Genomic DNA, 15652 nt, shown 5'->3' on the forward strand with positions numbered 1-15652 from the left:
TAGGGCCTAAAGGCTACAAGTACCATATTTGGTTCAGTTAATGGAAACGGAGCTTCAAAGTCATAATCTTCCTCTGATGTATATATACTCAGTTGAGAAAAATGATGATGCAATTTTCAGTTACTTGAAAAGTACTTATTTTTTATTACAATACATGCCTGATAGAAATGTTAGAAACCTTAAGCCTTTGTGACATTTTCAAATTCTGTTTCCTAAAGATACCTTCTTAACACTTGTTGAGGACATACAAATTTAGATTTTAGAGCACATGGGTGAGAACTTGATAATATGTAAGCACCTAGAAAATGTTATACAACCTGTAGATCAAAAGCTACCATGAAATGAAGTTAAAATTGAAAATAAGGGTAAAAAGTACAACTTGTAGCAGAAATTCAGAAATAAAGCTTTTTGGGTCTTTAAAAATTATGGAACTATTTCATAGACTTCCAAGAAGTAATTCCCACTTACAGCCATCCCACTTACAAACCTCTTAATTATATCGTAGTATAGTACCATGTAAACGCTGCAGCTGTGAGCAATGTAGCTTAGTGTCTATGGTGTCAAATGAAAAGTAAATAATTGCAAAAGATCTTTTGGCTTCCTTTTCCCCCCCCCCTACTTCTCTTACCTCTGGCAACCAGTTGCTTTCATTTTCTAAAGTTAACAGTGTGGCATACCTGATGAAACACAGTTTTCCTTTATTTGCACATTCAAACCACAAGCAATTTACTTGATATTTTTGAGAAAGATAAAATTAAAACAAATGTTAAGCCTCTTTGTAATGATGAAAAATAGGCATGTTTATGACAAGTTCTTGGAGGCAAAACTGATTTAATTGTTGTTACCTGTATAACCTATAGGCTACCTTTAAAAAACTGCTGCAATTATCATGTCTCGTCTCCACAGTTTTCACCTACTTTGCTACTCTAAGTAAGACCAAAACTGTATAAACTCATGTCTCCTTTTGATTTCTATTAAAATATCTCTTTGTCAGAGAAAGAGGGGAAAAATTTTTTTTGGGTTTTTATTTTCAATTTCTTAGTGAAGTTCATTTTCTCTTCTAAAATTCTTAAAGTGGTTTTTTAGTGGAAATTTTATATTATTGCATGAGGCTGATAATCACTTTGATGTTGAGCTTCTGATGGCTCATAATGTTACAAGTTGAATTTTCTTTTCAGACAGTGATGTTACCAGATGCTCACTGATCTCATCCTCTTTTTGTCTGGTGCATCTATTTTCTTACCAAGATACTTCTGTTCTTTCTGCTTTTTGGCTCTTAGCAGAAGCAGATACCAAAAGTTGACTAGTAGACCTTTTCATTCTGCCCTTGCACAAACAGAAACAGTGGAAAAAATAAGAGAAGGGAAAATGTAACTAACAGAAGGAAAGACAGCAGAAGGAGGGAGAAGCAGAAGCAGGAGATTTTCTCCTATGGCTTAGGAGTCCTGTTCACTCTTGAAGATTTCTGCCTTTCCTGTAACACTACAGAAGTCCCCAAGCCCACTAGACATAAGTACAGAACCACCAGATGGTGAATCATGATTGTAGCACAAGGAGCTCTTAATTTCTGAATACATTATTCAGCTTTCAGCCTCATTTTTTAACATCGTCAAATCCATACACATTACTGGCCTCTGCAAACCATGCTCATTGAGTTGTGAGCATGTTTCTGGCCTACTCCCTTTAATATTTTCTGTCATGACATTCTGAGCTAACCCTTCTGAAACAGCCTTAGAGAGAGTAAAGATTAACTTTTTTCTTTTACATTCATTAAGATTTTTCTCTTAACATAGTGTTTGTAAAACAAATCAGCAACCTCTAGAAGCAGTAAAATGACATGCTGAGCACTTAATTCCTTTGTGAAAGTGGATGTGTGGGTCTGTACGGGGTTTGGCTGGGATTTTAATGTTTTTCATAGCAGCCTATAGGGTGCTGTGTTTTGGATTTGTGACCAAACAATGCTGATAACTCACCTATGTTCCAGCTATTGCTGAACAGCATTTGCACAGCATCAGGGCCTTCTCTGGTTCTCACTCGGCCCTCCCAGTGAATAGATTGGGGGTGTACAGTAGGCTGGGATACAAGACAGATGACCCAAACTAACCAAAGAGATATTCCATGCCAATGAATATAACCTTATGCATAGTAATAGAAAGGGAAAAGAGAGGGTTCTACAAAGTTAATAATTTTTTGCTCAGAACTGGCTGGGTGTTGGTCTACCCATGGGAGATGCTGAGTGATTGCCTTTGCATTGCTTGTTTTGTTATCTTTCCCTCTCTTTGCTTATTAAACAATTTTTATATTGATGCAAAAATTTTATTGTTTTTACTCTTTCCTTCACTCTTTTTCTCTTCCTTTCCTCTTACCCTTTTGGGGTGAGAGGGTGGGGAGTAGGCAAGCAGCTGTGTGGTGCTTAGCTGTCTGCTGGGGTTAATCCGCAATGGACATATTACATTAATTTGAATCAGTTTACAAGCTATGGACACCAAGCTGACTCCTGTGCTGCAAGAGAATTTTGGGCTTTCAACATTTCTGGAAATTGTAAGAAGCTCTTCCACAGTGACATGATGTGTGTGGTTTTTGCGCAGCATATTAATAATATTCCACAGTTGCACTGCCCAGTACTGTTCATAGACAAGTGCATGATGCTTGGGTGTGATGCAGAAAGGTGGGACCTTGGAGTTGATGGTGCATGTTGAGTAATATAGAGACTGAAGGCAAGGATTGCCTTTTCAAAACAGAACAGAGCTGTTTGAGAAATTGTCAATAGGTTATTAAATAACTAAAACTTACAAAACTTCCCTGTGCTGATCTGTCAAAAACCTGAACTCTGTCTCAATAGATCAGTATTCTCTTAAAATTGAGTGGTTCATCAGGAAGAAAGCAGTTACCTTAGAATTGACTGTTGCATCTCACACACCAGTAAAAACATCAGCAAATTAGAGCATCAAAGTAAATTATTTCAAGCAAATAAAGTATCATGAGAACTATTGATTGCAGCACCTTCAGGCTAGGGAAAAAATTTCCACATTTATAGATGTGCCAGCAACATGAGTCCTTAAATATCCTGACTTTCTAGTGCTTGCTCATTTACCGTGTGTCATTTTATGATTATTTACTATAATTAGAAATAATCCTGACATGTTAGCTTTCTCCCCATGGTAAAATCTGATAAGGGCTTTCAGTGTTAGTCTGTTTTTGTTACTGTGTAGATGTAGAAAGAAAGCCTAAAGATTTGAACTTTAAAACTTGTAGTCACAGCAGGGCTGTCCACGGCGAACTACAAGTTTGCATTCCTACCACATGCAGTAAGGTTTTCTCTATAGACTCCTGTCACGGAGGCATTCAGCAAGGAACAAGAAATCTTCAGTCAGAGGAGGGCCACCAATGTGTGAGAAGCTAACCACACATAAACAGTAAAGGTCATTAGCAGGCTCCTAAACTCCTGGCTAGGAATTAGTTTTTTGGATCATTAACGGTAAAAAAGCCTAGGAAATGAATAGGACTCAGTGTCCTATTAAAAATTAGCCAGAACAATTAAAAGGTTTTCTAGTTTTTAATGGGAACCAGACCTGATACCTCATTTTCCCTTGTCTAGTGGGCTGTTTCTGCATTTTGAATGACGTTAATTTTATGTCCTTGTATTTTTAAAGAAATATCTTGAAGTATTTATTCTGTATAGGAGTTGTAAATTATTTACAATGAGGGCAGTGAAAGCTTGGGAGATACAGAATCCAGTATCTCCCTAAGACCGTTACTGATTCCAAGTGTCATGACACTGAACTATTACAGTTAGTTGTGACCAGATTGCTTCTGGTGTGTGCAAATATATACTCTGCAGACTCCTAATACAGTTGTATTATGCAATTCCATGAGTCCAAATGCTCATTTGGTTGCAAATGCACAGCCTTTCTTGCTGTGAGATGACTTTCCCTACAGTGTTTCCTTAAACTCTGTTTCCTCATTTCAACAGCAGCATTTCTGCTTTCATTTCAATGTAAATTCCTGGCTGCTGAGTGGATGACTGATGGCTATTTATCTTCTCCACTGTGTATTTTTCCCGAAGCCTATAGTCATCTCTTGAGTTTGGCAAAAGAAAATAGCAGTGTGCCTTTAGTATTCTAAAATGTAATTTTTGGAGAGGTTTATTAAATACTGTCCTTATCTTCACATGCATGTCTTACAAAAAATCCAAAGGGAGAAAGAGAGAAAGAGAAAGAAAGAAAAAAAGAAAATAGAAGGAACAAAGGAATGTTCTACACTGTCTGCTTTGGCTGCAGGCCTGCCACTCTGGAGAAAAACAAGCCCACTAGTTCCCAAAATTTTAACTCTGTAGTTGTTTTACTCATTTCCCTCCCCATATGTCTTAGGCTCTAAATCTTCCCACTTACCCCTCTGGTAATAATCAAGGTAATCTATGAATACAAGCCATATGATTTTCCTGAAAGAAAAAAAAAGAAGAAAAAATTTTGGATGAAGGAAAATGGACTGTAGATAAATGGGGTGGGGATGGGGGAAATGACAGGACCAAAGAAAGGCTGGACAAGATGATCTTCCTCACAGTGTTAATCTTGTACTCATCATTCATTTGCTCCATATACATAATTCCTTTCTGCAGTGAGTGAATTGCCCTGTCATTAACATAAAATTAGCTCTAAATGATCTTGGCCAAGAGCTTTGAAATATATTAGTATAGAACCACACACTCAAAACCATGTGGGAATCCATGTGGATTTCCAGATGTGAGAATCTTCTGTGTTACAAATATAGTTATGTTTACATAGCATAATCTGCTCTGTGGATATCCTCTCGATGCAGCTGTGCTTCCAGTAGTGGTCTCTTATGTTAGGCTCTTCCTGTGTGAATGCGTTGTGTTTCTTACAGTGAGTCCATTCTGAAAGTCACTACTTGGAAACAAATGTCCTGCAAATCAAAATACTTTTTCAAGACATGGAAGGACTTTAGCATGGGCCAGTAGATTAGACTGAAAGTGAAAATTTGAAAAATTTCATGTTTCATGTTTGAGTCATCATAGTGTTTTGATACTAATTGTTTTTCACTGTCTGAGTTATTTTTCATCACTGAGTACTTTCTGCACTAGGATTAAAATTTAGAAGCATGAGTGAAGTTTGAAGATGTCATAATATTTTGCACGTTATCAATGTAAGTGCTTAAGCTTGTGGTTTGATTTCAGTTATATTATCAAAAATACATTGATTGATAACAAGATTAGATGACTCTCAATATAATTGCCTGATTTTGTATTTATCTAAATAAAGATCTCTACACATAATGAGTCTGTCGATGCTCTTTTTTCCCCTCCCCCACCTTTTTTTTTGCACATTTAAAAGCCCTAAACATCTTGATTTCTTTAATGTAGTTGCCTTCTGTTTTATGTGTAAGAAGAAAACTTGGAGTATCTTTGGGAAGGAAATTGATATCTGCAGGAAAAGACTACTGGGTTAAATAACTCTATAGAGCTGAGTTTATACACATCAGTTAGTGCCTGAACTGTACCGTATTCGGTCTGTAGCGGTGATTATTAGCCATTATTAATGTTTGAATATGTGAGTACAGAATGGTGACTGAAGGTAACCTAAAATGTAATTCTTTTTCACTTTGTAGTGTCATCTTGTAAGTTTTAATAGCCACAATTTTTTCAAAGAAATACTCTTTCCTTCCTGACTGAAAACCGTCCCCACTGATGAACAAGAATAATCAGTTTTCAGGTGTAATCCATACACCCTGTGGTATTTTGTCTGTAGCCAAGTCATTTCATATATGTCAAACAGGATAATATGACTCCAATAGTTGGATCAGAGACCTTCAGGGAAAAAAAATACCAGCTAAACATCTGATATTGATCCTCTGAAATGACAGTAGCTCCATCCTCTAGCACAATGTAAAGTAAATTCTCTGTAGAGGTCATTCCACAATGAATACAATTTTTGTTTTACATAAATCACTATAGCCTAAGAGTTCACTAGTGTGTCAGCTGATCCTTTATGTCTTGGCGGCTGGGTAAAACTGAGATTTTGATTGTAGAAAGCATTTTTTTCTATTAAATGTTGCATAGTGTTTCCAACATTTTTAATATATATTATGATATCTTCTACAGCTCCTATTTAATAGGCAAATGTATTATACATACCTAAAAATAGTCTTGTACTTATCATTATAATCTTTAAATTGTCAGGAAATATTGTGCTTCTGTTTTTAGGAGCATTAAAGATTGTAAAAGCTGGAAGTAAGTCGCTCTTGCTAATCTCTTTAAGCAAAATATCCTTTGCTATTCTTCACCATAACCAGCTAATATCAGTCATTATCTTTGATAACAAATTTTAAGAAACCTCCAGTAAAGGAGACCTGTGTGATAAAAATAATGGGAGTGTGCTGCTCTCTGAATAAGAAATCAACTGAAAAGATACATCTTTGAACTATGCAAGCAGTGACAGCTTGAAGGAAGCACTAAAACTGTTCTACAGAAGATGGAGCTTTCTTCTGTCACATGCCATGGGTCATGCTTGCCATAGTAGGTAACTGATGTGCTTTGTGTCACATGGTTGAGAAATGCCACTATGTGGTATTTCTACTGTGAGAGGCTGGGAATATTTCAGTCAGTATGTGACAATCTTTGTGGGCTGGTGCTGTCCAAAACCATTTCTGATCTCAGCTGCATTGCTCCAACAGTCTTTTAGCAATGTGCTATTTTGCTTTCAATAACTAAAATCTTAAAGTGTGTGTATGTGTGTATCTGTATGTATTCACAACAAACTAAGATACATGAAAAAGTACATGCTCTGGTCATTAAAATCCAGTCAGATCTCATGGAAGACTATGAAAAATCAAAGGCCCCTCAGTGTTGTGGATATCAGACTTCTGTCCAAACTTTCATCACAGAATCCATCTAGAACCTAGTGAAGATGCTGCATAAAATTTGTAATTATGGAAATGTATATTTAAATTCAGTTTGAATTGAAAAACATTGATATTTGTTTATGGATTCTGCCAGTGTATCAAGCTGTTTTATGGTGCTGCTTTTCATTAATTATATCTTGACAGAAGAAATTCTCGCCCTTTTTTTCAGACTGAAGAACAAACGAGCCTCTCTGAAGAGCAGCTTAAGACCCTTCTGGAAGAATGTATGCAGCCTCAGAGAACAATAAGTAACGTTACCATGCCACAGTCTCAGGAATCTCTTTCTTTTGGATTAAGTCCCCCTTGTTACACAAGTCAAGACTCCACTCTTCACTCCACATCTAGTCTTTCCAAAATGTTAGTTGAAGACCATATTGTAGGGATGTTAATGGCTCAGGAAAAGGCTGGACTCGAAGACAAAAGCTTATGTGTTAATGCAGAGAGCAAAATCCCTGGCTACTATATCAGCAAAGCATTGGCTGGTAGTCACTTATCAAAGGATTCACTGGCCCAAACAGAGGAACCTGATGACCTAGAAGTTTTACAGAAGATGGAAGATAAGAGTATTACTGAAGGTTACTTTATGTCAAGAGCACTCAACACAAAAAGATTGAAGAAACCCTCTTTCTTGGGTGAACCATTATATTGCATCAGCATGAACAATGAGCCATCCACAGAGGCTGACATTCTCAGCATACCACTGCAAACCAAAGGAGGTGAGACTCTTAACAACCCTTTAGAATAGGCTTTTGATTAAAATGAAAAAACCTAAGCAGGTTCTCACCAAAGGTATGCACCAATACACACTGATTATTATGGTGGGGCGAGAATGTTCTTTTAGAAAACATAAAACTGCCAAAAATAATACACACAGTATAACAGAATGTTGATTAAAATTCTTACCCTGAAATAATTGACTAGGAGTTTTATGAAATATATCACTGATGTTGATTAATTCTGTCAACTGGAAAACAGTGTTGAAAATACATATGGATTATCTTTTTGGTAGTAGAAAGTCATGTTCACTGTTCTGTGGAGAGCAAATATTCTCCCAGTAGCTGGTACAAAAATTCACATGAAAATCCAAGTGTTTCATGGGAGTTTTTAATAAGGTAAACTCTGCAGTATAGAAACAAACATGACCTAGCTATATTAAAGATAATAAACTGCTTTTAGGAAGTTCAAATTTACACACATAAGATACCAAGATTAATAATACTGAACAATTTCTATAAATTACTTTTAGTTTGATAAAAGAAAAAATAGACTTTAACCAGCAAAAAATTAAATTTCTCTCTGTCTGGTATTATAAAAAGATTGTGGAAATGTCTCTTGTTTTTCTTTTCTTTACTTATATATAATTACATAGTGATATTGTAATCTAAATCTATATTTAGATTTTTAGCCTAAGACTAGTTATCTTCCTGGAAAGCCAACTGTTCAAATAAGCCAGATCTTAGGCAGGTAAACCTTTCATTTTTTTACATAAAAGTTGTGACAGTATGAAGTTTGTGATTACAGTCTAATCTTACTAGAAATCAATACATTTTGCTGTGTTTGTCAAGATTGATCTTTGTTATACTGGAAATCTGTTCTGGATTTAGAGAAACTGTTTTCTTCACATACATCAGTAATTTAGATGAACATTCTAATATTCCTCTGCTATGTTATAATTTCATAATTACCATCACAACATTTTCTTTGATTGTTTGTATTTAATCTTTCTACAGTGAAGGGAATGTTAATATTTTTTCAAAGCGATTCCACCTGTCAGAAAGCAGGAAGTCATGTTACTGCTGTTTTTACACTGCCAGACAAAGTGGATATCCATACTTACCTCAACTATTTGTCCCTTAGGAGATTTAGGCCATAGCTTCTACATGAAGAAAATAGAAATAGTACCTGTAGAAAAGGTTGGGTGCTTTATTTTTCCAGTAGGTTACTTATCAGCTACCTTTACAAGCTGTTTTTGCTCTTCATGTAGATGTGGGCATCAGAAGAGCAGAGCAAGGGTAGAGAGTGCTCTGCCCAGAGGAGAGCAGGGTGGCAGTGGTGGTCATGGGGAACACCACAGAGAGCCACCTCTGCCAGGGGCAACCTGATCTCATGCAGGAGTAACATGATTGCATACTACACGCCAGGCTTCTTTGGCAACCAACAGCGAGAAAAACTCAGTAACTTGCTGCCTTCACTTGAGTTAAAGTTCTCCTTTAGTCCAAACAGATGTAGCATGATCAGAGCCATGTGTGACTCAGCCCCAACTACCACCTCCAATTATGAGTGTGTTTTAAGATGGAATGTGTTAAATCGAGGAAAACACCACGCACTGTGACCACTGGGTAGTGAAGTGAGCTGGTAACTGTAGATATAGTCACTGTGAGGTAGTTTTATTGCACAAGAGAGCAAGGAGATTTTCACTATTAAGTAAATTTCCATATGGGGCATCTGATTGTAGAAGTCTGTAAGGTAAATGTGTTAACATCTATCACGTAATAATTTAAATATCTTTGAGTCAAAATCATGTGTGTCAGAGTAATGTAATGGGGTAATTAGATTATCTCTTTTCAGTAGTGACTGAGTAAAGTTTAATCATGTAGAACTCAAATCTGTATGTTTAATAAGCATCTTGATTTTATGATCTTTTTGCTTATGAATTCATTTTTTGAGGGGGGAAGTAATCCGAATTTTCAGTCCCTGATTTTTTTTTTCCCATTTTTTACTAAGAAGCTAATTAATTTGTTTTCTACAAAGGTGACTCAGTTCTGTCTGAAGCAATTAGTCCTGGACATAGGCCAAATGGTGTGTTATTTATCAAATTTGTAAACTTGCTTAATGTATTCTGTAGATAATTTGCTTGTTAGTTCAGACACGATTAAATGTGCTAATTGTATTGAGAAATGGAGATCCCAGTGCAATCCAGTTTAAGGCATGAAGGTATGAGAAGTGCCAGGTATTGTTTTCATTTTTAAGAGATATTCATATACTTGAGTTTTGTTATGGTCTTAATTCTAAAGGACATTTAAACATGTATGCATCATCTTCTGTAAGTAGTTTGATTTTCTTGCCCACTTAGATATGGTTTATGTTTTGTGTAGTGCTGGTTAAGTAAATAAAATTGTGTGAAACTGGTTTAGCACAATTTCAGTTTTGCATTCCTTATGGTTCTGTAGTCTGTGATATAGATTTACTGTAATACATAATTTCTATATATTCTAAGAAAAGCATAATTATTAGCATAATGCATATACATATATATATATGAATATATATATATGAAGGAAACTCTCATGTGCCTTCAAAGATAAGTAATGCCTGTTTCTTGAAAGAAGCACTAATCTATATCCAGCTCATATATATGTAGATATAGATGTTGTTTCCTGAGGTTAACAGACTCCAGACTTACCCACATGCAGACACGAAAAGGCTGTTATTTCTCATAGTTGTATGAGCCAGTAAAGAATTATTTCCAGCTCTATTTTGGGGGGCTATATTAAGTTGTAAGTAGAAGTTGTATCACAAACCGTTGTTACGTTTTCCTCTTGCCAGTAATGTTGTGCTTACGGCAGTTCAGCACCTTTTTCTTTTCTTTTTTTCAGATCATATGAACATTGAAATTTGAGGGGAGAGCAGCTATATGCTTTTCTGCACAACTGTTTTTCTGAAAGTGTAGCTAAACCTCAGTCAGTGATACTACACTGATACAGTACCATATCAAGCAACCTGAGGGGAAAAAATTACCATAATTGAAAATGTTTCATGAGCTGCTTTTTTCTTTAGCGATAATTATTCATGTCATCTTATATTGCAGATTTCAAAATAAACTATTGCATTTCATTAAATTTCCTGGGGGTGTTCTGCCTAATAAAGAAACGTACACAGATATTGTGTAGCTGTGTGTCTGATAAGACATGCATGTCTTTGTGAAAAAAATAATGCAAAAAACCAACCAAACTTGGAGTGTTTAGTATGTACTGATGGGGCTTTATTAGAGAGGGTGTGAAATAATTTTCTTTCCACACACACAGAGTCTAGTTTTTGCATAAAGTTAGCTAAAACATGTCTTCTGTTATCTCACTGCAGTTTGCTGGAGCTTGTAGCCGGTCTGACTCAGAGTCCTGACTCAGTGAAACATCCAAATACCCAGTTTTTTGCCCCAGGGCTGTCTGTTGGCTGGACCCCTGGTTTGGTTGAAGGCTCGACTTGCACAAGTCCTCTGCTGGATCAGAACATCAGCACTAGTCTGCTCAGGTCTGCCTGATTCTTGTCTGGGAAAAGGGTAACCACACAGCAAACATTCATATCTTCTAGTTAAGAAATGTAATTAAATGAGGACGGATGGCAGCCCCTGGTGAAGGCTTGGTGAGAGTAAAGGTGGAGGCATTCAGAAGTTTGCCCCAGCAGCAGCTACTGGATTGTGTAACCTTATAGTAATGGAGGGGGGGGGGGGGGGAGGGTAATGCAGCTGGTTTGGGTTTGAGATAATAGTAACAATTCATTACAGGTTTTTGATTGTCTAGTCTTTAACTAGTATTTTTTCCTGACTTTCGCCTTATTTACTCAGCTGATGGTCAGTTTTCCATTTCATGTGCTGCAATGTCAGAATAAGAAGACATTATTAAAAAAACATGGGTTTTTAAAAGTTTTTTTAAGTGGGGATAGATACTCTAGCAAAGGAGATTCAGCAGATTTATCCCATGGACAAGCTCTCCTGTGACTTGACTAAAAAGGACAAATTATTTCTCAGATCCTATACCTTCAGTCATTTAAAATTCACCAAGAAAAGATGTATGGATAGAATATTAACTATACATGGGCTGTTACTGCATAGGGTTTACTTGATCTAATATGAACACTTAAATTAATGGACATATTGGCCCAGATTTTAGTCTAATTTACAGAGTTGCCTGTAGAAGTGGTTGCACACTCCTGGGAAAGTTGTAATTGTGTGGATATAAAAGAGGTCAGAATTGAATCTACTTGCTTTTAGTTAAAAACCTGAATGGGACATTATATTTCAAATAAGCTATTGCTATTTCTTTTTTTACTTTCTGATATTTTTACTTGTTCTTCAACAGCAGTAACAAACCTTTCGATAGTGGATGTTCTGCATAGGATTGCTTAAAGCACATTTCAAGGAACTTTTCAAATCTCACCTAGATATGTTTCTTATCTTAAAAATATTAAGCCGGTGTCTTAGTTTTGCTATTATAAATATAATTAAAGCAATACTGACAAGTGTTTTCAAGAGTATTTTCTGTGCCTGTATGATATTCATTTAGGACTGTCTGCTGGCTGTAATCTTGCCACAGTCCAGTTATTTTCACATGGAGGTTGTGTTTTATAGAGACTTTCTCAAAAGCAGTGTTCCAAGTGCTTGGGCAGTTTTTAAAGTAACCTAAATTGTGCTTAAAGATTATATGTATAATATCTAGAGAACATTAAGAAAAATACTATATAATTCTTATTTTCTTGGTTTATTTTCGTATCTTGAAACTCACTGCTATAGAAAATCTTTTCCTAGCACCCTCAAGGAAGGGTTGCTGTTGCTAACAAAGACTTACAACATGCCTGAAGCCATACATCTTTTTATTCACATCTGGCATTTCAGGGAGAAGCAGGTAAGTTTGAATGGCTATTGACTTGAAGGGTATATTCCAACAGGAGGTCTGTAACTTAACTTTTAGCCTTGGGAAGTGCTGAGGACCCTGCACCAGTTGTAGTCACTGCAAGCCACAGGGACATAGCACTCATGGCTTGCTATTCCAGAGGTTTGTTGGGTCAGTACCCAAAGCTCAGAAAGTGTAAAAAATTAGTGGCCTAATATTTATCTGTGCTTAGCTTCTACTGTATTATATTAAACAACAGGTTGTTTGGGAATACTTTATTTCTTGCTTGATGTTGCAGGTGAAATATCAATTCAAGCCTTCCTTTCTTTTTGTATTTTCAGTATTAAGTAAAGCTGTAGGAAATAAATTATTTGGAAAAATACAGTACTGGTAAAAGGTGGACAATAACAGAGATATTATATAAAATATAGTGACAAGGTCATTTGCAGAAACATCACCAATACCAGTGTAAAAAGAAAGTTGAGCCCAGGAGGATTCATGGGTTTTTCTTTGTTTTTCCAGTGACTCTGTGTTGTGACCTGCAATAACCCCTCCATTGGGGCCCGCCACTTGAATTCCAGCTGCACTGGAATGTGGCAGCTTCTCCTCAGGGAGTGATGCAGCAGTGATGATTAAGATATTTAAATGAATTTTCTTTTGCAGCCTAACTTGGGATTTGGAAACAGGTTTTCTGAAATAACATACCTTCATTCAGCATAAGTTGTATTTGTCAAAAGCTTCTTTGCTGTCCTTTCTAGCTCCTTTAATCCAAAACATAGCAGAGCACAGGAGACTGATTTTTAAAGTTATCCTTCTGACTTTTGGTCTTTGAAATGTTTGAAGGACAAGAAGTTTCACGTGTGCATGTAAATTTATGCTGTTTGTTCTCCTTACCTTTTTTCACACAATTGTTTTTCAGCACAGATAGATGCCTTGTTCCAAAAATTTAATATTGGTGAAAGCAACATAGCCATGAAGAAAAATTTCTGGTGTGCTTGCATCTAATTGCTGAGCAGTATGTGACCAAACCATTCTGTCCTTGTCACTGAGACCCCTCAGTGATACACATACAGTGCTGGTGTTCATGGTGGCCAGTGCTCAGCTGTTGATACTGGTTTTCTCCAGTGGGTATATTTTGATCCCACCATGGTTTTCCCGTTTAAATGACAAACTGCATATTGTTTTCTTCTGAAAGTGGAAAATTAAGGTGATTCAATCATTTTCATAAACATTATGTGTGTGTATGTATATATAAAAATTGTGTGTATCAATTGAATATGTAATATAGAAAATATAGTACTTGAGGGGGATATTTTAAAGGACTACAGCATTGATTTCAGTATAATGTAATAGTGTGAGAAGTTCACTCCAGCTTTACTGTTACTGTGCAGACTTAGAGTGGTCGGGGGACTTTAATTTCAAAGAGAAGTGACAAACTAAATATCCTGATTAAAAAAAAAAAGTTAAAAAGTTTCTTGAACCTAGACTACAATAAAATGAGTGAAATCATTCTTGTATGTTCAGAATTCAAGTTTAAATTAAAGTAGTTCTACCAAGGGGTGAAAAAACTTTCAGTTTCATCATTAAAAAAAAAAAAATAGGAAAACACCCCACAAAAATTCTCAGCCTAATGCCTTTTTCCAAGAGAGACGTGGGCTGGTATCTGCTTAGTGGATCTGTAGTGCATGCTTTCCTTCTCACTTCCCGAGCAGAACTCCTGCAGAGCCAGTGGGCATGCTGAGCACAGAGTGAAAACAGGCTGTGCAAAAATCATCTGCTGCATAGATCAGAGAGGAAAGGGCTGCTTAAACATGTCATCAGAGTAACAACAACTAGTCTAGAAATGTGAAAAGGTATGCCAGTAAATTCATGTGCTGGAAAGGGTGCCTTTTTACCTCCTTGTCAGGGACGGATAAGTGAGAGACAGTTCTTTGCAGCTCAATTTCTGTGATTTCAGTAACTACAAGAATTATTATATTTTATTAAAACACCCTACTTGCTAGATAAAATTTCAGCAAGTGATATGAGAATGCACCTTTTTGTTATGCTACTTAAAAAGGCTTTCTAAGCACAGCTCTGAAAAAGATCCCCGCTCTCTTGCTTTTTACATGCAAAATTTGCCAGAGTTTACACTTCCAAGAGTGTTTCCTCCCCCACTTATGAAGAGTGAGCTTCACCTCTGGGAATCTCACATTGTGAAGGATAGACACAGAAGACAAGGTGGTTTGGCAGATCCTCAGGAAGCTGACAAGTAAGGAGGGTTTATGAAAGCAAGGAAAAATAATAACTGATTTTTTCTTTAATTTAATTTAATTTTCAACAGATGCTCTTATTGAGAAATAATTGCTCCTTTATTTGTAGTGAGATTTAAAGGTCAGAAAAACTGTTTCCTTTTCAAATAGAGTAGAGGTGCTTGAATACTACTAATGCCATAACCTACATTTATCCAATTACACGTTTCATTGAGGGATTGGCTAGAATCCAAATGCAGTAGTTAGAATAAAAGGCTCCCTGTCATTTACGTCTATGTGAAATAGTTCCCTGCTTGCAGCTGAATCTGCAATACCTTATCTCTTATGCTTAAAAAAAAAAACAACCCAGTAAACTGGAATATTCTGGACCATGTAGTAACTTGTAGAGTGCTAAAGTGCATGAATGATTTTGCTTTATAGGCAGGTATTTTGTATTTAGAACTTTTTTTCCCTTAAAAATCTGCTGTTTTCTTGTGAAAATACTGATCTGTGCCATTGTTTTCTTATTGTTTGCTTTGTGTATTTGGTATGCATAGTTTTGGTGGGAAGGGCATTGCCAGAGGCATTCTACCCTAATTTTACAATAACACTAAAATGGTCTCTCCATATGTGTTTTGTGAGCAGAGTCATCAAGGGAGATGGACACAGAATCTAAGCAGCCCTCAGTTTAGCCCTGTATGTTTTGCCTAGGCTAGCAGTTGACTTTGAAAGCAGTTGAAAAATGAAAGACAAATGGTGTCTGGGCTTCCTGGGATTTGTTTAAATTTGAAAATCCAAGTTTTTCTATGATACTTCTCTAATTTTATGGATTTCCTGTGGAAGATTTTATCTTTAAGGCAGAATTCTGCTTGCCAAACACTTTTTTTAATGAATTCT

General features: G+C 36.3%; 1 protein-coding gene across 1 annotated transcript in view; it reads left to right on the plus strand.

Annotated features, from left to right (window-relative positions):
- The window catches only part of FSIP1 (fibrous sheath interacting protein 1), a 67956-nt gene extending 60125 nt beyond the window's left edge, over positions 1 to 7831 (plus strand). Inside the window, exon 12 of the mRNA XM_069017676.1 lies at positions 7088 to 7831. Coding sequence (XP_068873777.1) covers positions 7088 to 7663 — 576 coding nt within the window. The 3' untranslated portion in view covers positions 7664 to 7831. The remainder of the gene's footprint in view (positions 1 to 7087) is intronic.
- The last annotated feature ends 7821 nt before the right edge of the window (positions 7832 to 15652 follow it).

The sequence above is a fragment of the Aphelocoma coerulescens genome, chromosome 5, assembly GCF_041296385.1.
Source record: "Aphelocoma coerulescens isolate FSJ_1873_10779 chromosome 5, UR_Acoe_1.0, whole genome shotgun sequence".
Taxonomy (NCBI): domain Eukaryota; kingdom Metazoa; phylum Chordata; class Aves; order Passeriformes; family Corvidae; genus Aphelocoma; species Aphelocoma coerulescens.